Source organism: Phyllobates terribilis, unplaced genomic scaffold (assembly GCF_046119375.1).
Source record: "Phyllobates terribilis strain yellow unplaced genomic scaffold, ASM4611937v1 Scaffold_2__4_contigs__length_985480577, whole genome shotgun sequence".
Lineage (NCBI taxonomy): Eukaryota > Metazoa > Chordata > Amphibia > Anura > Dendrobatidae > Phyllobates > Phyllobates terribilis.
Window position 1 is genome coordinate 863415663 of NW_027362762.1, and position 23845 is coordinate 863439507.

Here is a 23845-nt window from a genome sequence, read left to right on the forward strand (position 1 = left end):
TGTACATTATGTAAGATAAAAGCTCTCACAGCAGGAGAATGGCAACAGATAGAAAAAGTAAGATGAATGCAAACTTACTTATTTTAAAGCTTTCTAACTAACTATACCAATTTTATGACATGAGACTACTCCTGTAAGTGCAGTCTGCCCTGGTTAACAGGCTAGTAATCACTTACAGATAGGGAGCAATTTAATTCCACTAGTTGGGTGGTACAAACCCACTTTAAGGTCTCTGGGATGCCACATGACCACTAGTACAGGGGCAGCTCCACAGTGCATATTCTAGCAAATCACTGTGAGTTTCAGGATTCAGACACCAATCACAAGATGACAGGATACAAACAAGATATGGCACCGCTTATCTTCATGGTGATACAATGACAAATACATTTGGCACATATTATAGCTGCAGTGCACCAGTGCCAAAAATGTTACTCCAGCCAGAGGCTGCCATACATTTCTGACATAATTTACGCAACTTCTGGCAAATTTGTCAGTCTGAGCACAAAAGAACTAGCGTAAACCAGCCAAAGAGTCATATTATTTGTGTGCAATTTCTAGTTGAGACATTTGAAGGAGGTTTATGACAGAAATCTGCGGAAAACTCTTTAAAGGGGTTGTCGAGCCTTGTGGTGAAAGTCTGCAGTCCCTCTATGAATAGAGACTTCTGAATCCTTACAGCGCGCGCACAACAAGCAATCAAGATTTTCCAGTGTGGCTGCAGAGACCAGGCAGTCGCGTGACTGCAAGTATGCGATCACGTGCCAACTAAACGTGCTCGACCTCGCTCAATACAAGTGAATTGAGTGAGGCTGAGCACGTCTAGTTGTAATGTGGTCAAAAGTGTGCAAATCGAATACTTGCGATCACATGACTGATCGTTCTCGGTAGCAACACCGGGGAATCCTGACAGCGTGAGGTGTGCACGCTGTAAGGATTCAGAAGTCTGCAGTCACATAGAATGACTGCAGACTTTCAACATAAAACCAGACAACATAAGAATGAATCAGGGCCCTAGAGCTCCATGTAACTGGAACAACATTGACATTTTTTTGCAGAGATTTTACATTTTTGCTACCATAAAATCCTTTCACTCTAGGAAAAAAATGTTTGTTTTTTTCTTTTCCATTGCAAATTAAACTATGTTTCCAGGTCCGGGCCACCATTGGCCAGTGATAAATTCAACATGGCAAATTATACAATAAAGTGATGAACCATCAGACAGCGGAGTAATTTTTTTTCCAACTTATCAGTGTTTGGCCATGTTCACATGTTCAGTATTTGGTCAGTATTTTACATCAGTATTTGTAAGCCAAAACCAGGAGTGGGTGATAAATCCAGAAGTGGTGACGTGTTTCTATTATACTTTTCCTCTGATTGTTCTACTCCTGGATTTGGCTTACAAATACTGATGCACTGACCAAATAACTGAACGTGTGAACGTGGCCTAAAACTCCACATCGAAGGTCTAAGTCAGGAAATCCACCATATTTACCTCTGACATGGGACGGACCCTCGGCATTTAATTTCTGGGGTTTAATATTTGTTAAGTGAACGCAGGCCATCTCACAGAGAGTTGATTAGGATTAGTGATAGACTTTCGGAGTAAAACAATCATTATTCACTCTCAGAAGTAAAACACAGAAATAAAGGACAATGACACGGACCTGTTGGAGACGGCTGCTGGGGAAGGTGTACTGCACCGGGTGGGTGGAGTAGCGGCTCTGCTCGCTGCCGAACGCTCCTTGGTTAGGAGGATACCCTGAACTTGACATAATGGGAGACAAAGTCCACACTGCGGAGTAAGGTCAAGGCCAATGCACAGTCATGTTTCCTGGAAACCACCTGGGGATAAAATAACAACAGTTTGAGCAAATCAGCAGGAGATAAGGCGGAGAGGCAGTACAGTACATAGGAGGATAATCATGTACGTCGCACACAGCCCCATCTGACTACATGGCGTATGGGAGATCTGATCTGCACACTAACAGATAGTATCCTTATATTATACAAACTAGTACTGTCTCGGAGTGACAGCCTGGATAGCTGTAGAGAGCTGCATTCATCTTACTCCTGGCTTCAGAGCTGAAATCTCCTCTATTCTCTGCTGACTCAAGAATCCCAGTAGCGATTTGCATTCTAGTTAGTGAGATCTTCCTCTTTAGGGCCTGTGCACACATGTTGCAGATTTGTCAGCCTGATGGGTTTCCGGATGCCAAAAAAAGTGAATGAGAGTCCTGATGCTTATTCTTTCCTTGCAGATTTATATCTGCATCATGTCAATTCTTTCAGCGTTTTTGCTGCAGATTTCACCCATAAGAATGAATGGGGAAAAATCTGCAACAAAAACGTTACTAAAAATTTGGAAAAAATGCGTTTTTCCTGCCAACAGATGCAGAAATGGTGCAGAAATTTCTGATGCAAATACTTGACGTGGGCACATATCCTTACTCTGAATTAAACAACCCATAAGAAATTCGCAATTAAATAGTCCTTGGTTTTTTTCCCCCTTCCCGGACTGTAGGACAATAAGTTGCGCTTGATGGACTGTTCATTTTCATACCCATTTTGCTCCACAAGCATTACAATCGGAGATAGGAGAAAACTAATGCTCCAGGGATAAGCGAGCTCTGCGGGATGTATACGCTGATGGGGACGGTGGTCACAGTCCGGACGGGCGCTGTGGCATTCCTCCACCATACGGAGCCATTGCAAATAAAACGTATGTTATCCTTTATATTGGAGTCGCCTTTGTATAGAGGACAGTTTGCTGCACGTCCCTACACATATGCATGCTGGCCAGAAAGAGACCAAGAGTACAAGCTTTGGCCATGATTTAGGAAAAAAACTTAAGAAACACGCCAGTAAAATGTTATCATGCCCGATACCTGTGTAAGGGTATACACACAGGCTGTGTTTTTGGTGGGGGGAAAAAAAAAAAACACACACACAGCGTTCACACGTTGCATTTTTGCTGCTTTTTTTTTTTTTTTTTTTTTACACAGGCAAAACCTGCTTTCTTGGCAGTAAAGAGGCAGCATCAAAAAAATGAGGTTTTGCTGCGTTTTATTATCTTTTGTGCATACTGATAAAGTTTAGTCCCCCCCCCCCCCCCAAAAAAAAGACGATGCAACTTCTTCAGGTTTTTGCACCAAAAACGCAGCAAAACTCTGCGTTTTTGCACTTGCTCATTGCTTTCTATGGGTGAAAAAAAGTGGCAAAAACGCTGAAAGAAGTGACACGCTGCAGTTTGCAAAAGCGCAGCAATTTTCCAAATCAGTCAGGAAAAAAAACAAATGTGTGTCCATGAGATTTCTGAAACCTCATAGCCTTTGCTGGCACTGTAAAACGCAGCTGAAAATTTGCATACAAAACCGCAGCAAAAACGCACCGTGTGAAAACAGCCTTATAGTACCAGCAAAGTGAATGAGATTTCTGAAATCTGTGCTGCTTATTTTTTCCTTGCAGATTTGAACTACAAGTGTCAATTCTTTCAGCAATTACAGCATTTTTAATTCTTAAAAAAAAAAAAAAAAAGACCGATAAAAACATGCGTGTTTTGTGCAGCGTTTCTCCTGCCAACACTAGATTTTGCTGCAGAAAAATCTGCTGCAAATACTCAATGTGTGCACAATCACTACATTGCCTGCACGCGTAGGGTAAGTACATTAAGTATGTGCACACGTTAAGTATTTGCTGCATTTTTGTCATGTTTTTTGCGGTGAAGTGTCACAAAAACTGAAGGCTTTCCCGATGCAAACAAAGTGAATCAGATTCCTGAAGTCTCGTGCACACATTGCTTAATTTTTCCTTGCAAATTAGAAGTAGTTTCATATCTGCAGAATGTCAATTCTTTCAGCGTTTTTCACCTATTCCCATGAACCAGGAAACAACGCATAAAAAAAAATCTATTTTCTGCTGCGTTTTTCCTTTCGACACTTATTATTTGCAGCAGAAATGTCTGCAGCAAAAACTTAACATGTGCACATACTCTTATATACTCAGGAATCGCCACCTTTCCCGGTTTCTAGCGATGCGCCGGTCCTCTGCAGGCACGTGATTGGAGCAGCGCTGGAAACCGGAGAACACAGCAATCAGTGAGTATATTAATGCACTTACAATGAATTACACATTGACACAGGTTTAGGGCATAAAACATTTCACGGGAATGTACAAGAATGTTTGCAGGCTCTCCTGCACTATTAGTACAGTCATATGAAAAAGTTTGGGCACCCCTATTAATCTTAAGCTTAATGTTTTATAAAAATTGGTGTTTTTGCAACCGCTATTTCAGTTTGATATATGTAATAACTGTTGGACACAGTAATGTTTCTGCCTTGAAATGAGGTTTATTGTACTAACAGAAAATGTGCAATCTGCATTCAAACAAAATTTGACAGGTGCATAAGTATGGGCACCTCACCAGAAAAGTGACATTAATATTTAGTAGATCCTCCTTTTGCAAAAATAACAGCCTCTAGTCGCTTCCTGTAGCTTTTAATGAGTTCCTGGATCCTGGATGAAGGTATTTTTGACCATTCCTCTTTACAAAACAATTCCAGTTCAGTTAAGTTTGATGGTCGCCGAGCATGGACAGCCCTCTTCAAATGATCCCACAGATGTTCAATGATATTCAGGTCTGGGGACTGGGATGGCCATTCCAGAACATTGTAATTGTTCCTCTGCATGAATGCCTGAGTAGATTTGGAGCGGTGTTTTGGATCATTGTCTTGCTGAAAGATCCATCCCCTGCGTAACATTAACTTTATCACTGATTCTTGAATATTATTGTCAAGAATCTGCTGATACTGAGTGGAATCCATGCATCCCTCAACTTTAACAAAATTCCCGGTGCCGTCATTGGCCACACAGCCCCAAAGCATGATGGAACCTCCACCAAATTTTACTGTGGGTAGCAAGTGTTTTTCTTGGAATGCTGTGTTTTTTTGCCGCCATGCATAACGCCTTTTTGTATGACCAAACAACTCAATCTTGGTTTCATCAGTCCACAGGACCTTCTTCCAAAATGAAATTGGCATCTCCAAATGTGCTTTTGCATACCTCAGCCGACTCTGTTTGTGGCGTGCTTGCAGAAACGGCTTCTTTCGCATCACTCTTCCATACAGCTTCTAATTGTGCAAAGTGCGTTGTATAGTTGAACGATGCACAGTGACACCATCTGCAGCAAGTTGATGCTGCAGCTCTCTGGAGGTGGTCTGAGGATTGTCCTTGACTGATCTCACCATTCTTCTTCTCTGCCTTTCTGATGTTTTTCTTGGCCTGCCACTTCTGGCCTTAACAAGAACTGTCCCTGTGTTCTTCCATTTCATTACTATGTTCCTCACAGTGGAAACTGACAGGTTAAATCTCTGATACAGCTTTTTGTATCCTTCCCCTGAACAACTGTGTTGAATAATCTTTGTTTTCAGATCATTTGACAGTTGTTTTGAGGAGCCCATGATGCCACTCTTCAGAGGAGATTCAAACAGGAGAACAACTTGCAAGGGGCCACTTTAAGTAGCTTTTCTCATGATTGCATACACCTGGCTATGAAGTTCAAAGCTCAATGAAGTTACAAAACCAAAAAAAGTGCTTTAGTAAGTCAGTAAAAAGTAGGTAGGAGTATTTAAAACAAGAAAATGATAAGGGTGCCCATACTTATGCACCTGACAAATTTTGTTTGAATGCAGATTGCACATTTTCTGTTAGTACAATAAACCTCATTTCAAGGCAGAAACATTACTGTGTCCAACAGTTATTACATATATCAAACTGAAATAGCTGTTGCAAAAACACCAATTTTTATAAAACATTAAGCTTAAGATTAATAGGGGTGCCCAAACTTTTTCATATAACTGTATATGTTCACACTACTTGGATTCAGGGCACATTCTCTCAGAGTAATACAGCGCCAGTAAAGTGTAAGACAACGATAAATCTACATGTCATTACCTTCACTGTGCAGGTGGCGGTATACGGCACGGTATCACTTTGCAGGTGGCGGTATACGGCACGGTATCACTGTGCAGGTGGCGGTATACAATACGGCATCACTGTGCAGGTGGTGGTATACGGTACGGTATCAGTGTGCAGGTGGCGGTAAACAATACGGTATCACTGTGCAGTATACGGTACGGTATCATTGTGCAGGTGGCGGTATATGGTACGGTATACAATATGGCATCACTGTGCAGGTGGCGGTATACAATATGGCATCACTGTGCAGGTGGCGGTATACGGTACGGGATCACTGTGCAGGTGGCGGCATACGGTACGGCATCACTGTGCAGGTGGCGGCATACGGTACGGCATCACTGTGCAGGTGGCGGCATAAGGTATGGTATCACTGTGCGGGTGGCGGTATACGGTACCACTGTGCGGTATACGGTTCGGTATCACTGTGCAGGTGGCGGTATACGGTACGGTATCACTGTGCAGGCGGCGGTATACGGTACGGTATCACTATGCAGGCGGCAGTATACGGTACAGTATCACTGTGCAGGTGGCGGTATACGGTACGGTATCAATGTGCAGGTGGCGGTATACGGTACGGTATCACTGTGCAGGTGGCGGTATACGGTATATTCAATGACAAGGCACAGAGTGAAGGGCAAAGCAGGGAGGAAGATGGAGCAGATGTTTAATGCAGCCGCTGATCTTCATGCCGCTCCCTGGTGTCTTATAGACAAGGATTTCTGCTCATTATTGCACATTCTGTTGAAGTGACAAACCAGACAAACGTACCGAAGTCCTGGCAGATCCACACTGCAAAACACTACGAGGAGCACAACGTCCAGGGCTAATAGCTCGTACCTCTCTCCAATTATAATAACACGGCACCAGCGACAGCCAACAGCTTGCAATGTCGTATCAATTATTATTCTGTATTATATTAGTATTTTTATTCTCATTTTTTGCATTTTTATTCATAAATTATATTAAGTTAATAAACACAAGTCCCGACCTCATCCTCCACCATTGGTATTTTGTTAGGTGTGCCAGAATGTCTGATGCTTCTGCCACCAGCCTTAAAGGGTTATTCGCAATCAAAAATTAAATTGCAAAAAGTTTTGAAGAAAAAAAAAAGTTTTGCAATTTACTTCGTTAAAATCCTGTCCATTCTCAAGAACGGAGAGATTTTAAATTTTGATTATGAACTGCTGGCTGCCTGGGTTACTGGACACTGCTGCAGTCTATCAGAGGTGGCCGGTCTCCTTGGCAAGGAGCACAACGCCTATCGCTGTTCTGAGGCTGGATCCCTGGATCTGGCCAGCCGCAATCCTCCTGCGCGTCTGCCTGCAGCATCCTGAAAGAACACAGATACTGCTGGTCCACGGGTCGCACCACAAATCGGAATACACCCATGCACCCCTCTTTTATTGCGAGCTGGAGGGCTGCTTTAAGTTTAGGCAGCTCACTACTCCAAAAGAAAAAGACATCAGTAAACTCTTACTAGGAGAGGTTTACACAAGTGAAGGATAGAAACAGTTTTGCATTTTGTGGCCTTCAATGAAGAAAAACAAACACGGAAGCAGGATGATTACAGATTATGGCTGACATCTAATAACTTTATTACTCCATTCAGAATACAAAGTGGTGAGATGAATCACTACATCTATAAAACTTACACTGAACTACAGCCAACAGTCACTAGGTGTCTCCCTTCTGTCCACTGCCTGTTGTCAAGTGTAATCCGTCTCTAGCAGCAGTGACCGGGTCTTTGACAGACAAAAGCGCAGGAGCTGAGAGACAAACTTCAGACAGGGACGACAGAGATATGGGCTTTCAATACAGGGCAGGTTAGTCATATTGGTCATCTGCCGGAAAGTGAGAAGGTCATTCCAGCTCCTACAGTGCTGGCAGAATGTTGATGATGAGGAAACCTCCACTCAAAAAGAGGATGAAAAGTTACAGAACAGGAGAATTTGGACAGTTCATGGACATACTAGACCATTACAAGTGAGGGATAAGAGTAAGTTGTGTGAAATGACAGATGTACATGAAAAAATGCAGGGCGCAGCTAATTTGGTCTTTTTTTTGGGCACAAAATCAGCATGCTGTGCCCATCATGGATCATTGATTTAGAAGCACTCATGAAATATATCCCCATCATGGAGCATTGAGGAGCTGATGATTCGGTACTTCTGGACATTTACATGCCATTCTCTTTATTGCACGCACACATTTTGAAGCACTTTAGACTGCAGTTAAGTTTTGGCACTCACCACCAACATGCTGCAGAGTCTAGAAAGCTAATAATATAGTAAAAACACCCACATTGTGATTACAGCCCAACAATGTCCACGTAGAGAAACTCAAGCAACGTCAGATTTAAATCTTCTAATTATCCACATCTGAAATCCCTGTGGATATTTCACTTCCCTGCACAACTTGAGCATGAACACACAAGATGGAGACAAAATCTCTCTCCTATATAAATAAAAATGTAAATGTTCATTTGTTCAAATTCTTAAATCTCCCAAAGTTCTTCACCGATTGCTTTGAAATTTTGACACAACGTTGCATTCGATTACAGACACATTTTTTATATACCTACTATGTTTTTATATACTAGCTGTTGGACATAAAAGCAACAGGGAGAGGGGGATGTTAAGAGCTCAGTCCCAGGCTGACTCTCCCCGGACACCCAGCATTCTCCCCCCTTATTGACATCTCATTCATAAACCTTTCTCCCTCTCCTTCATTCGCCCCAGCCGCTGCCTGTGCTCTGCTCCTTTCATGTCCACCGTGGGGGGAAGGGGAATGACGAGATCGTCTGTTCGAGGCCGATAGACGCTGCTGCTCATCATCACCAGCGCCTGAGAGGCGGCCGCCTCTGCTCTCCGGCACCACTGCGGCTTCTTCTTCTCCGGCAGGTTAGTTTTATTTCCGACTGCGCAACAACAAGAGGGGGAGGGAGGGAAGGAGAGAGGGAGGCTGCACGGAGAGGAACAGGCCGCGGCCTCCGCTCTGGGCTGGGCACGAGCCTCGCAGCAGTGGGCGGATAGCGAGCGAGTGCAAATCACACTGTGCCACCGGCGGGAGCATGCTGTGATCTGGCCGGTACCGGACCGGGACATGTCGAGTGGATCACCCCCTCCTCCTCTGCCGCCGCCTGCCTTCATCTCTGTGCCCCCTCCTGTCACATTCCCTCTGTACTAGGGAATTGCATAATTAGAAATTCCTGATATGACCGGCTCCATTGTGACACCTGACAGCAAGTACCGACCTCTTTAGTGACCTGTGCAGAGTACAGGCCAGCAGGGGTCACAGGGTACAGGCTGCCACCATGCCTGCCTGATGGGCATAACTATCAACAGTGCCAGCATTGCCACATCTGAGATATACATATCTATATAAATAAAAATGTATATGTATGTGTGTGTGTGTGTGTATGTATGTATGTATGTGTGTGTGTATATGTGTGTGTGTGTGTGTGTGTGTGTGTGTGTATATATATATATATATATATATACTACATACATATTTATATATATATTATATATACTATATATACACACATACATATATTTATATATATATATATATATATATATATATATATATATATATATATATATATATATATATACATACATATATTATATATATGTGTGCAAAGCAGTCATCATGTGTGCAAAGCAGTCATCAAAGCAAAAGGTGGCTACTTTGAAGAACCTAGAATATAAGACATATTTTCAGTTGTTTCACACTTTTTTGTTAAGTATATAATTCATAGGTTTGATGCCTTCAGTGTGAATGTACAATTTTCATAGTCATGAAAATACAGAAAAATCTTTAAATGAGAAGGTGTGTCCAAACTTTTGGTCTGTACTGTATATATATGTACATATACACACACATATATATATATATACATACATATACACACACACACACACACACACACACATATATACATATACACACACACACACATATTATATATATATATATATATACTGCTCAAAAAAATAAAGGGCCAACCGCACCAGCATATGGTCTCACAAGGGGTCTGAGGATCTCATCTCGGTACCTAATGGCAGTCAGGCTACCTCTGGCGAGCACATGGAGGGCTGTGCTTATTGGTTAAAAAATTTGATTTCCATTGATGATTTTTGTGTGATTTTGTTGTCAGCACATTCAACCTTGTACAGAACAAAGTATTCAATGAGAATATTTCATTCATTCAGATCTAGGATGTGTTATTTCAGTGTTCCCTTTATTTTTTTGAACATTATATATATATATATATATATACACACACACTGTGTTCCAAATTATTATGCAAATAATATTTTCTCAGATTTTCTAAAATTACCTATATGAATTGCAGTCATTGTAATTTTCCAATCAAATAACTATTAGAGTACAATTGAAAGGTTTTTGTACAAACTGCCTATGATAACAGTATATTTTTTAAAAAAATAAAAAACTCAAACTGCACTCAAAATGCATGTTCCAAATTATTATGCACAGCAGAGTTTTCAACCTTTTCATTTTAATAAAGAACAAAAAAATGGTCATTTTTGAAATTATAAGCATTAGCAGGTTATTACAACCTGAAATCAAACAGTTTTCAACTCAAAACTTTATTCTAGCTGATGTTACATTTGCACATAGGACCGCTTGTTCGAAAGGAGCTTCTGAACTCTCTCGTCCATTGAATTTGTCAGGTTTTGGATGGTTTCTGCTTCAATTGTTTTGCATGAGGACAGAATACCCTCCCAGAGCTGTTGCTTAGATGTGAACTGCCTCCCGCCATCATAAACACTCCTTTTGATGATGCTCTAGAGGTTCTCAATGGGGTTGAGGTCAGGGGAGCATGGGGGCCCCACCATAAGTTTGTCCCCTTTTATGCCCATAGCAGCCAGAGATGCAGATGTGTTATGTGCAGCATGAGACGGGGCATTATCATGCATGAAATGATCTCGATGGTCCAGATGGATGGAGTGGAGGATGGCTGGTTGATGGACACCCCATGCAAACACGGCTACGGCGCTAACAAGGAGGAGTTGGAGTAATGTTTTGGGCTGGAATGATGGGGAGAGAGATTGTCGGCCCTTTTAGGATCCCTGAAGGGGTAAAGATGAACTCCATAATGTATGTTGAGTTTCTCAAACAGCACTTCCTTCCATGGTTCAAGAAGAAGAACCGTGCATTCCGCAGCAAGATCATTTTCATGCATGATAATGCCCCGTCTCATGCTGCACATAACACATCTGCATCTCTGGCTGCTATGGGCATAAAAGGGGACAAACTTATGGTGTGGCCCCCATGCTCCCCTGACCTCAACCCCATTGAGAACCTCTGGAGCATCATCAAAAGGAGTGTCTATGATGGCGGGAGGCAGTTCACATCTAAGCAACAGCTCTGGGAGGGTATTCTGTCCTCATGCAAAACAATTGAAGCAGAAACCATCCAAAACCTGACAAATTCAATGGACGAGAGAGTTCAGAAGCTCCTTTCGAACAAGCGGTCCTATGTGCAAATGTTACATCACCTAGAATTAAGTTTTGAGTTGAAAACTGTTTGATTTCAGTTTGTAATAACCTGCTAATGCTTATAATTTCAAAAATGACCATTTTTTTGTTCTTTATTAAAATGAAAAGGTTGAAAACTCTGCTGTGCATAATAATTTGGAACATGCATTTTGAGTGCAGTTTGAGTTTTTTATTTTTTTAAAAATATACTGTTATCATAGGCAGTTTGTACAAAAACCTTTCAATTGTACTCTAATAGTTATTTGATTGGAAAATTACAATGACTGCAATTCATATAGGTAATTTGGGAAAATCTGAGAAAATATTATTTGCATAATAATTTGGAACACAGTGTATGTGTATATTATATATATATATATATATATATATATATATATATATATATATATACACACATACATACATATACACACACACATACATATACACACACATATATATACATACATATATGTAAATATATATAAATAAAAATGAACATTGCATTCGAATACACGCATGTTTTTATATACCTACTAAGTTTTTATATACCAGCTGTTGATCGTAAAAGCAACACACGCTATACCCAAACCAAAAATATTATATACCCACAAGCATTGTGAAATTAAATATTTTAGAAAAGTGCGCTTTCTCTTTTCTTTCTTTTCCATCTAACCAGACAGAGCCACAGAAAGGCGTGGCAGGGTACAGCTAGTTACTAAATATAACTGTGAATACAATGCAGAGATCACATCCCTGTCTAACTGCTTAAGATGCTGCGACTGCCACTGACCGCGGTGTCTTAGGGGTTAAGCATTATATATTAAAGCCGTCTCCCACTCTGGATGGGGTGCAATCAGATAGTGTATGACGGCTTGAGGCCACTTCCAAGAATACATGGTACAAAAATGGAAGAAAAATAAAAAATGAGCATATGGCTCTGACACAAAGGATGCCAAATATGCAATAAAACACAGCCTCACAGCCACTGACATTGTGAAAATTAATATAGTAGGTCATGCTGAGAACAAATATCATGTAGACCTACCCTTAAAGGGCTTTTCTACTCATGTATTTCCATGGCAATCAAATAACACAATCCCATCTAATGCAAGTATTGACAGTCATTATTATCTCTCCATTACAAACAGTAAGAGCATGTCCACCACCCATGGTCAAAGTGTCACGTATGACCTGGATGATGGCACATTGGAGGTCAGTAAATTGCAATGACAGGTGGTCATTCTTCCCTTTAAGGGGCTTTTACGCTAAATACATTTATCATCCATCTACAGGACACCTGGACGCTCCGTTCAGAGGACGTTTAGACTCCTGTTCTTGGGCGTCTTAGTAGAGGAACCCTCAGTACTCACTCAATTCTGGGAATAGATGATGAGAGGATAAACTCTTTAGAAATTATCTTTCCACCTTGATATTAAGCTGTGCGCTGGGAGCAGGATGTGACGTCACGTAGGTAAGACACCGTGGTCCCTCACTGGCCTAGTAACACGTTAAAACACTAAATACAGTGGGGAAAATAATAAGTATTTGATGCAAAATTTTGCAAGTTTTACCACCTACAAAGAATGGAGATGTCTGTAATTTTTATCGTAGGTACACTTCACCTGTGAGACAGAATCAAGATTAAAAATGTGGTACTCAGTAAGGGTAATTTTTTTCAGGCCAAGCAGAGGGAAAAAATTATGGAATTACTCAATTCTGAGGAAAAAATTATGGAATCACCATGTAAATTTTCATTTCCAAAACTAACACCTGCATCAAATTAGATCTGCTCGTTAGTCTGCATCTAAAAAGGAGTGATCACACCTTGGAGAGCTGTTGCACCAAGTGGACTGACATGAATCATGGCTCCAACACGAAAGATGCCAATTGTAACAAAGGAGAGGATTATCAAACTCTTAAAAGAAGGCAAATCATCACACAATGTTGCAAAAGATGTTGGTTGTTCACAGTTAGCTGTGTCTAAAATATGAACCAAATACAAAACAACATGGGAAGGTTGTTAAAGGCAAACATACTGGTAGACCAAGGAAGACATCAAAGCGTCAAGACCAGAAACTTAAAGTAATAGGTCTCCAAAACAGGAAATGCACAACAAAACAAATGAGGAACGAATGGGAGGAAACTGGAGTCAATGTCTGTGACCGAACTGTAAGAAACCGCCTAAAGGAAATGGGATTTACATACAGAAAAGCTAAACAAAAGCCATCATTAACACCTAAACAGAAAAAAAACAAGGTTACAATGGGCTAAGGAAAAGCAATCGTGGACTGTGGATAACTGGATGAAAGTCATATTCAGTGATGAATCGCGAATCTGCATTGGGCAAGGTGATGATGCTGGAACTTTTCTTTGGTGCCGTTCCATTGAGATTTATAAAGATGACTGCATGAAGAGAACATGCAAATTTCCACAGTCATTGATGATATGAGGCTGCATGTCAGGTAAAGGCACTGGGGAGATGGCTGTCATTACATCTACAATAAATGCCCAAGTTTACATTGATATTTTGGGCAGTTTTCTTATCCCATCAATTGAAAGGATGTTTGGGGATAATGACATCATTTTTCAAGATGATAATGCATCCTGCCATAGAGCAAAAACTGTGAAAACATTCCTTGAAAGAGGACACATAAGGTCAATGTCATGGCCTGCAAATAGTCCGGATCTCAATCCAATTGAAAATCTTTGGTGGAAGTTGAAGAAAATGGTCCATGACAAGGCTCCAACCTGCAAAGCTGATCTGGCATCAGCAATCAGAGAAAGTTGGAGCCAGATTGATGAAGAGTACTGTTTGTCACTCATTAAGTCCATGCCTCAGAGACTCCAAGCTGTTATTAAAGCCAAAGGTGGTGCAACAAAATACTAGTGATGCATTGGAGTGATCTTTTGTGTGTTTGTTTTTCATGATTCCATAATTTTTTCCTCAGAACTGAGTGTTTCCATAATTTTTTCCCTCTGTTTGGTCTGAAAAAAATTACCCTTACTGAGTACCACATTTTTTATCTTGATTTCTTTTAGTGTTTCTTAAAGCCCTAAAGTTGCCATTTGAAATGACTTTAGTTTTGTGCCATGTCTGTGATCTGCTTTTTTTCAGCAACATTAAACAACTGAATAAACATCCTCCGAGCCTGGTGATTCCATAATTTTTGCCAGGGGTTGTATGATTTTTACATACCATATTTTTCAGGCTATAAGACGCATTTTTTTTCTCCAAAATTTTGGAGGAAAGGAGGGGGTGCCTCTTATAGACCTAATGTACTATACTTGTTGCTGTGGATGTGGGGGGGAAGGTGGGGGAGTGGCAGCGGCGGAAAAGTGGGGCACAGGAGGCAGGAGCCGCCTGCTGCAGCCAACGCTGTGCCCGTTGCTAAAGAAAATGAAAATTCACTACTCCCCACTCCCATGGGCGTGGAGAGTAATGAATATTCATGCTCTTTAATAGCGGGCACACACGATCGCCCAGCCGCTGCAGGAAGCCGCTGCTGCTGCTGACACTGTGAGCGCTATTAAGGAGAATGAATAGTCACTACTCCACATGCCCATAATCCGGGTGTGGGGAGTAGTGAATATTCCGGCAACATATCTCAGCGTGTGAGGACGCATGGCAGTGATCTCATGCGCGGCTCACACAGTGAGATCAGCTGCTGGCAGCAGAAAAGGAAACAGCGCTGGAGCAGAGGGAAGGAAGGTGAGTAGAATGCATACCAGGATGGGGGATTAGGGGTGCCATGCATACCAGGATGGGGGATTAGGGGTGCCATGCGTACCAGGATGGGGGATGAGGGGTGCCGTGCATACCAAGATGGGGGATGAGGGGTGCCATGCATAGCAGGAAGGGGGATGAGGGGTGCCATGCATACTAGGATTGGAGATGAGGGGTGCCATGCATACTAGGATTGGAGATGAGGGGTGCCATGCATACTAGGATTGGAGATGACAGGTGCCATGCATACCTGGATTGGGGATGAGGGGTGCCATGCATACAAGGATTAGGGGATGAGGGGGCCATGCATACCAGGATGGGGGGGAAGAGGGGTGCAATGCATACCAGGATGAAGGGTGCCATGCATACCAGGATGGGGGGATGAGGGGTGCCATGCATACCAGGATGAGGGGTGCCATGCATACCGGGATGAGGGGTGCCATGCATACTGGGATTGGGGATTAGGGATGCCATGCATACCAGGATTGGGGAATAGGGGTGCCATGCATACCAGGATGAGGGCTGCCATGCATACCAGGATGAGGGTTGAGGGGTACCATGCATACCAGGATGGGGATTGGGGTGCCATGCATATCAGGATAGGGGACCATAAATACCAGGACGGGGGATATTAGTACAGAATTGGTGGACATTACCCCTATAACAGTGTCAGCAGCAGACCCCCTCCTCTATAACAGTGCATCATGACCACATTTTTTGCTTCAATTTTTTTTCTATTTTCCTCCTCTGAAACTTAGGTGTGTCTTATAGTCCGAAAAATACAGTAATTAATTTGCATTTTATTGCATGAAATAAGTATCTGATCACTTACCAATCAGCAAGAACCTGTCACCTGAAATAACACTGTTAACCTGCAGATGTGCGTTTAATCTGCAGGTTAACAGCATTAATATGGTGTCCGGCGCCTGCACGCAGCCGAATGCAGCGGGGAGAAAATTAACTTTTATTCTCCCCGCCAGCATTCGGATTCAGTCATGGGGACGGGGGCGCCGCGGGTTCAATCATCGCTCTGAGAATACAAAGGGACCAGCAGTCAGTCAGGGCGCTGGGGGCGCAGTTACAGCTGCAGTAGAATAAAGTGCATTTTCTCCCCGCAGCATTCGGCTGCGAGCTGCAAAAGAATGCAATTAACCTGCAGATTAACCCTTTATCAGCAGGTTAACAGTGTTGTTTCTGGTGACAGGTTCCCTTTAAGAAGCCCTCCTACTCTGCACTCATTACCTGTATTAATTGCACCTATTTGAAGTCGTAACCTGTAGAAAAGACATCTGTCCACATACTCAGAACTACATGGGAGGACCTGGTCAATGACCTGAAGAGAGCTGGGACCACAGTCTCAAACATTACCGTTAGTAACACACTATGCCATCATGGATTAAAATCCTGCAGAGCACACAAGGTCCCCCTGCTCACACCAGCAAATGTCCAGGCCCATTTGAAGTTCGCCAATGACCATCTGGATGATCCAGAGGAGGCATGGGAGAAGATAATGTGATCAGATGAACCCAAAATAGAACTTTTTTTTTTTTTTTTTATCAACTCCACTCGCAGTGTCTGGAGGAAGAAGGATGAGTACAACCCCAAAACCACCGTCCCAACAGTGAAGCATGGTGGGGGGAAACATAATACTTTGGGGGTGATTTTCTGAAAAGGGGACAGGACGACTGCACCGTATTGAAGGGAGGATGGATGGGGTCATGTATTGCGAGATTTTGGCCAACAACCTCCTTCCCTCAATAAGAGCAATGAAGATGGGTCGTGGCTGGGTTTTCCAGCATGACAATGACCCAAAACACACAGCCAGGGCAACTAAGGAGTGGCTCCGTAAGAAGCACTTGAAGGTCCTGGAGTGGCCTGTATGGAGGAGGCGGCCAAAATCCCTGCTGCAGTGTGTGCAAACTTGGTCAAGAACTACAGAAAACATCTGACCTCTGTAATTGCAAACAAAGGTTTCTGTATCAAATATTAAGTTCTGTTTATCTATCGTATCAAATACTTATTTCATGCAATAAAATGCAAATTAATTATGTAAAAATAATATAATCTGATTTTTGGGATTTTTTTCAGATTCTGTCTGTCACAGTTGAAGTGTACCTATGATAAAAATTACAGACCTCTCCATTCTTTGTAGGTGGGAAAACTTGCAAAATCGACAGTGTATCAAATACCTATTTTCCCCACTGGAAGGGCTGAGGAAAGGTAGTGTGGCGCAGCACCCATTTTTATTGGCGAGTGGTGCTTTAAAAAGAACAATCATACCACTCTGCAGATCACTACCTATGAAGTCCATGTCTCTGCCAAGTACATTCTGGCAGAACATATTGCCAGTGGTCATAGTGCTGCCAGCTGTACTCTGCCAAGTAAAACGTGAAAAACAAAAATTGTCAACATGTTAGAATTCACCAGTATGTAGAGGTAAGACTTTGCCCAGCAGAGTTCCTTTATACCTACAAAAAGCAGCCAATGGAGCAACTGAAAAACCACCAAATATGTAAAAAAATATATTTTACTGAGATACCATTAAAACATTAAATATTCAATACCAGGAGATCAATCAAGGAGGAACTTATGTAATTCAGATAAAAAGAATGAAAGTGGTTGTCACCACTGGAACAGTTCATATGTAGGAACCATAGAGCTAAAGTGAATATAAGGCTATACTGCATCACTGAAGGGGTCACATAAATAATCTAGTATAAAGTTCAGTGCTTATCCATGAAAATGGAAGTTGATGAGCCCTCCACACTACCCCGACGTGCGTTTCACATATGGCTTTCTCAAGGGGCATTAGCTGTAACATCCTGCTTCTTATATATCTGGGCTCAATAATTAGTTGATTGGTGCAGAAGAGACGTTTTCTGTTCCCATGACAATGTTTCCGCTTCCAGAGTTCAGCGATGTCTTGAGAACTTGGGAGCAATCGCACATGCGCACGCCACCACCCCGGTCGCAGGGCAAAGCCGGCCAGGACGCCGCAAGGTCCCGGGAGAAAGCCGGCCAGGACGCCGCAAGGTCCCGGGAGAAAGCCGGCCAGGACGCCGCAAGGTCCCGGGAGAAAGCCGGCCAGGACGCCGCAAGGTCCCGGGAGAAAGCCGGCCAGGACGCCGCAAGGTCCCGGGAGAAAGCCGGCCAGGACGCCGCAAGGTCCCGGGAGAAAGCCGGCCAGGACGCCGCAAGGTCCCGGGAGAAAGCCGGCCAGGACGCCGCAAGGTCCCGGGAGAAAGCCGGCCAGGACGCCGCAAGGTCCCGGGAGAAAGCCGGCCAGGACGCCGCAAGGTCCCGGGAGAAAGCCGGCCAGGACGCCGCAAGGTCCCGGGAGAAAGCCGGCCAGGACGCCGCAAGGTCCCGGGAGAAAGCCGGCCAGGACGCCGCAAGGTCCCGGGAGAAAGCCGGCCAGGACGCCGCAAGGTCCCGGGAGAAAGCCGGCCAGGACGCCGCAAGGTCCCGGGAGAAAGCCGGCCAGGACGCCGCAAGGTCCCGGGAGAAAGCCGGCCAGGACGCCGCAAGGTCCCGGGAGAAAGCCGGCCAGGACGCCGCAAGGTCCCGGGAGAAAGCCGGCCAGGACGCCGCAAGGTCCCGGGAGAAAGCCGGACAGGCCGCCGCAAGGTCTGATGGAAGAAAACAACCAACTTAGGTGTGAACTGAGCCATAAACAGAACTGTATTACAGGTTTTCTATCAGGTCATGCTGCCATTTCAAAAGTGACGAATTCGTCTATTTTCCCAGATTAATAGGTCACCAGTGTGGCAGTGCCATACCATCTGACTATAGAAAAGTCCTTAAGAAAAATGGAAATCCCTTGTACACATCTGTCATCACAGCGAATCAACGAAACACAAGAACTGACGAAAGGGCAAACAAACCATAAGCCTAAAGAAGGCAGTTTCCACACAGATGTCACCAAGGTCACTACATGCAACTTTATCAAGTGTCCACTAAAACATGAGCTGCTAACACGCTGTCACACTCTAAGGTGACACACGAATGTATGAACCGGATTAGTTGCTTTGCAGCGTGGATGTTGGGAAAGGGCAATAATCAGGTCAAGTCTAAGTCTGAAAACCCTGGTTGTGTACACAGCAGAAAGTGAGTCATGCTGACGCCATGGCCTCCTGCGCTGCTGGATTTCCTGGTGGTGTATTTAGCAAAGTTGCCCAATGTCCTCATTGCACCACCGTGTGCCCTGATTAGCCACCAGCGGTTCTTGAACCGCACTCATTACTTCAGTGCACCATATCACATTACATTACCAGCATGGCAATTTCTGCTGCAGATTTCTCACCTCGGATCTCCCTTTCAATGTAGAAGGTTGAAATTTGCAGCAAATTTTTTTGAGAAGAAGATTTTTCCGCCGGCTGTTGACTCACCCCAAGTAATTGTTTAGACAGGATAAATTTGTGGTCCAACGTGGTAGATGAAATTCAATAAAACCTCCCCCAGGTGCTGCAGAGAATTGCAGATTGTGCTCTCTGCGATGGGAAACCCACCAGTTATCACAGCATTTCAGCAGCAGAAAGATCGGCTATATTCCTATAGGCATAGAAATACTAATTCTAAGGGAATTGGAACTCAAAGGAACCAGAACACATTTTACTGTCAGTTCAATACAATGAAAAACAGCATATAAAGCTTCCCGGGTCACGTACTGTATGACACCATAGGGCCATTCTGGTTATGCTCGGAAATACTTCCGCACTTTATGTAACTCCTTGCAACATCTTCATCCTGCTCACTCCTGACCCGGTGACCATCCCCATCCCACGGTGATGACTGACAGATGCTTCTGTGTGTCTGCATAGTCGATCATTATTGGCGAGTAGAGGACGATCAAGTGCTCATGGAAGAACCAAAAGCAAGAATCACAAGGTCCCAATTTACTGGTAGCTCTTTATAGCCACAGCCCATCATCCCTGGACATCAGGCCCATCTATGCGACAGGTCGGCAATACATGTACATAACATCTCGCCTTTTTAGAACCATCCCAATTTTTTACAGAATTTTTATTTTTTTTTTTTTTTTTTAGTCTCAGCTCAATCTCAGAGATGAGAAGCCCCATAGCTGCAGGAAAGGTCAGGAGATGATCACTGACTTCTATGGGAGTCTTCTCATGCTATCACCCATACAGAGGTCATTGTGCAGTGAGGGGGAGGAGGTGAGCTGTGCCCATCACCAACTGTGAATAGTGGATTGAGTGTTACTTATATACAGGTGTCCGGCCACCATCCAAAGGAAGCGGGCAGATTTTTTTTTCTCAGGTGTCATCCTAGATGTGTGTATGGATCAATAAGACCTAATGGGTCAGTGTCCTGTTCGAGGAAAAAAAACGGACTGCACATGAATGTGTGAATGTGGCCTTAGGAGGAGATCACGTGGCGCAAGCTGGTGGAACATGGCCAAAACTTTATCTATTCTAAGGCCTCACGGTTTTAAAAGAAAATGATGCATCTAGTGGCCACCGTGAGAGGTTAGAGATCAGCAGTGTGGGATCCAATCCTTACATTTCATTCTGGTCTGTGATGATAATGAAATGACTGCTGAGAAGGTGGCAATGCTCCCAGATTGGGTCAGAGAAAATTAGGAAGTTTTTTAGTCCAGAAAAAAAACAAAAAACATTCATATGGTGTTTTTTCTGCCTCTTTTTTCACACCAGTATGAAATCTGTTTTCTTTATATCCAAGGGAAATAAGTATAAAATGCAGTTCTCCATGTAATCTTTGCACGGGTTATATTAAAAGCAGAAGTGCACATTGCGGTTTTTTTCCCACAGACATCCATCTGAACGAGCCCATTCACTTACACTGGCCGTCTGCTATCTGTCCTGCATGTGGGCCAGAAATACGCTTGTCTGAATGAGGCCTAAAGATCCATTGACATGGGCCGGACAATGTTCTAAAAACATGATGCAAAACACTGCAAGCCTGGATTCATCGCCTCCAACATAAGCAAAACAATAAAGAGGCGCAGAGGTGGTGCAGAGTGATGTGTTGGCCAGGGCTGTGGCGTCGGGAGTCGTGGAGTCGGTGCCCATTTTGATGGAGTCGGTATGAAATGGACCAACTCCGGCTCCTAAAATATATAATAACTGGGTACAGTAGTTCAATGCAGTTTGTGGGGAATATTTTTTTTAAGAATTTGGGAAAGTTATGAAATGTCCTATAAATGTCTGTCCTATTCCTGATCTAAGGGTCTAGACTTTTAGCTGAGATGAATCTGTGAAACAGGAAAGGCATCACTTAAACATGAGTCATGTACGAGGGAGTCGGTGTCATGGAAATTGAGGAGTCGGAGGTTTGGCTTACTGACTCCATAGCCCTGGTGTTGGCACAGTATGGCACACACCATCCTCCAGTAGCATCATGGTGCCAATAACCAAACCAGTGCTCAGCTCAGACGTTTGTCCTCTACAAGCAGCACCTCGTCTACAATAAGAGGTCCGTACACTGCACTGTTCCTTCTCTTTAAAGGGAACAGGAACATACTAATAAATGTTAGCAATTCCTCCATTACACATCAATGAGGTTCACCAGAAACTGGTGTGATCCATCACGTGACAGATCCAGCCATGGGTCCAGGGCTTATATTATATTCTCACTTCCTTTCCATCCTATCCTGCCTCCTACCGTGACAAACCCTGGGAGACATGTATAAAGAATCATTTTGAAGGTGGAGATCTGCCAACTTCCCCTTCTCACAAAGCTCAGACCCGTCTCTGGCCGTAATACGACTGGACGTAGAAGGAGCTGGCCCACACCAAGATACTGGAGAAAGATCAAAGACTCAAAGACTTATCCAATGCGGTCATACGCATTAGATAAGTGTCGGCCAAACCATCATTGGACTGATGGCTCTCCCCTGACGCCCCCATGCACAGGAACTTGAGGGAGATCGCTCTTGTGTTGTCTATGTGGAGAGTAGAATAAGATATTACCGGACACCTTGGCAGCAACGTATCAGCCTGCATAGTAAAAGGACACGGCAAATTAATTAAAGCCATCCAATCCATACCTCTCCCAAAATAATCTGTAAGGTGGGAGGCCCCCATACACATTAGACTGGTGGCCAATCTCGCCAAAATTGGTTGGGTCGGACGACTTATCTGTATGTACGTTGGCTTTAAGCCCTGATTAATCCCTTCCAATTTGTCGTTTATCAACAAAAAATGGACTAAATCTCAAGGTAATTAAAGGGATCTTCCAGGATAATCATACACCCACACAAACTCGCACACATATATTAAAATAAAGCCACTAAATGTGTAATAGCCTAAAGGTTTAGACCTTAGTGAAAAGCCAACTACTTTGGTAACATGCCCACAAGGCACCATTTCAAGATTTACCATCAACTATAAAAAGAGAAAAATACAAGATCAATTGAAGAATAATTCAACAACTTCCCAGTGTAACCCTACAGACCAGTGTTCACTATAATGGGGGTTAAACATGTTTGGTGCAAAAAATGCTAAATATTTGACACACAAAAGGTAGTAAAACTATATATTAGAGCACGAGATGATAAATACACTTCATTTGGAGTCTGTCAACACGCGACTGTTCAAACCAAGCGCAGGAGCTCGAAGCACTCTTGGCGAGGCTTAAGAGTTCAGTGCATCTTCCCACCTACCTACTTGTTTTGCAAGTCCTCTGTGATTGACAGCTCGGGTTTTACAGGAGATAGAGGAGAATGGAAATCTATGGAGAACTACAAAGTAGGAAGGTGCCCTATTCTCATGGGTTTTGAGGATCAGACCCGGCCAGCTCGATTTCTTCAGTTTTTAACAACTGATAAGAAAAAAAAAAATCAGATGGACCAATGAAGCAAGACGAATGCCGCGAGAAAGATGAACAGGAGTGTGACTGTAACCACTGCCTATATTCACAAATACGTCCCCAATATTGTATCCATGACAAACAGAACGTATCTCTTCTGTGTGGGATATTTTTTGCACCAAGGTGATCGGTCTGAACTTTTTTCTATCCACTGTCAAAACCACATGAAACATTAAAATAAAAATGAAGTTTTACGTTTTTCATCTATTTCTAACAAATCCCTGCAGACTTTAATGGAAACCTGTGAGGCGATTCATGTTGTGCAAACAGCGGGCAGTATGGCGGCAGTCAGGTATATTAGTCTACGAAACACAACAGCATTTCAGAAAAAATATGGTATGAAGATCTGGCCGGCTCCTCACAGCACCACAGAGGTGACCAACAGATCTCTACCTATGTACAAGCCGGACTAGTGTGGTCTCTGGATATGGTCCCTGGACGGCTCTTTAGAACACGCCTTTCACTGAAACTCCTTAGCGTTTCAGAGAATATTATAACTGTCTGCAATCGTGCCGCCACTGAGGCCGTCCGTAGTCGGGCAGCATGAGCCACCTGACAGGTTCCCTTTAGTGGTCAAGTGTAATGCACAAAACAGATGAGAATAAGACATGCTGATCTCACAGATTAGTTTTTAAAATGAATGCGTGTATGTATCAATGAAACTCTATGGGTCCACGAGCTGTCCATTCCTACGGGTCCACGAGCTGTCCATTCCTACGGGTCCACGAGCTGTCCATTCCTACGGGTCCACGAGCTGTCCATTCCTACGGGCCCACGAGCTGTCCAT

General features: G+C 43.3%; 1 protein-coding gene across 8 annotated transcripts in view; it reads right to left on the bottom strand.

The window, feature by feature from the left end:
• Positions 1-23845, bottom strand: part of NCOR1 (nuclear receptor corepressor 1) — a 161358-nt gene that overhangs the window by 127830 nt on the left and 9683 nt on the right. For all 8 annotated transcript variants that reach the window (XM_073668000.1, XM_073668005.1, XM_073668007.1 and 5 more), the window contains exon 2: positions 1668-1845. In XM_073668000.1, coding sequence (XP_073524101.1) covers positions 1668-1775 — 108 coding nt within the window. In that variant the 5' untranslated portion in view covers positions 1776-1845. The remainder of the gene's footprint in view (positions 1-1667; positions 1846-23845) is intronic.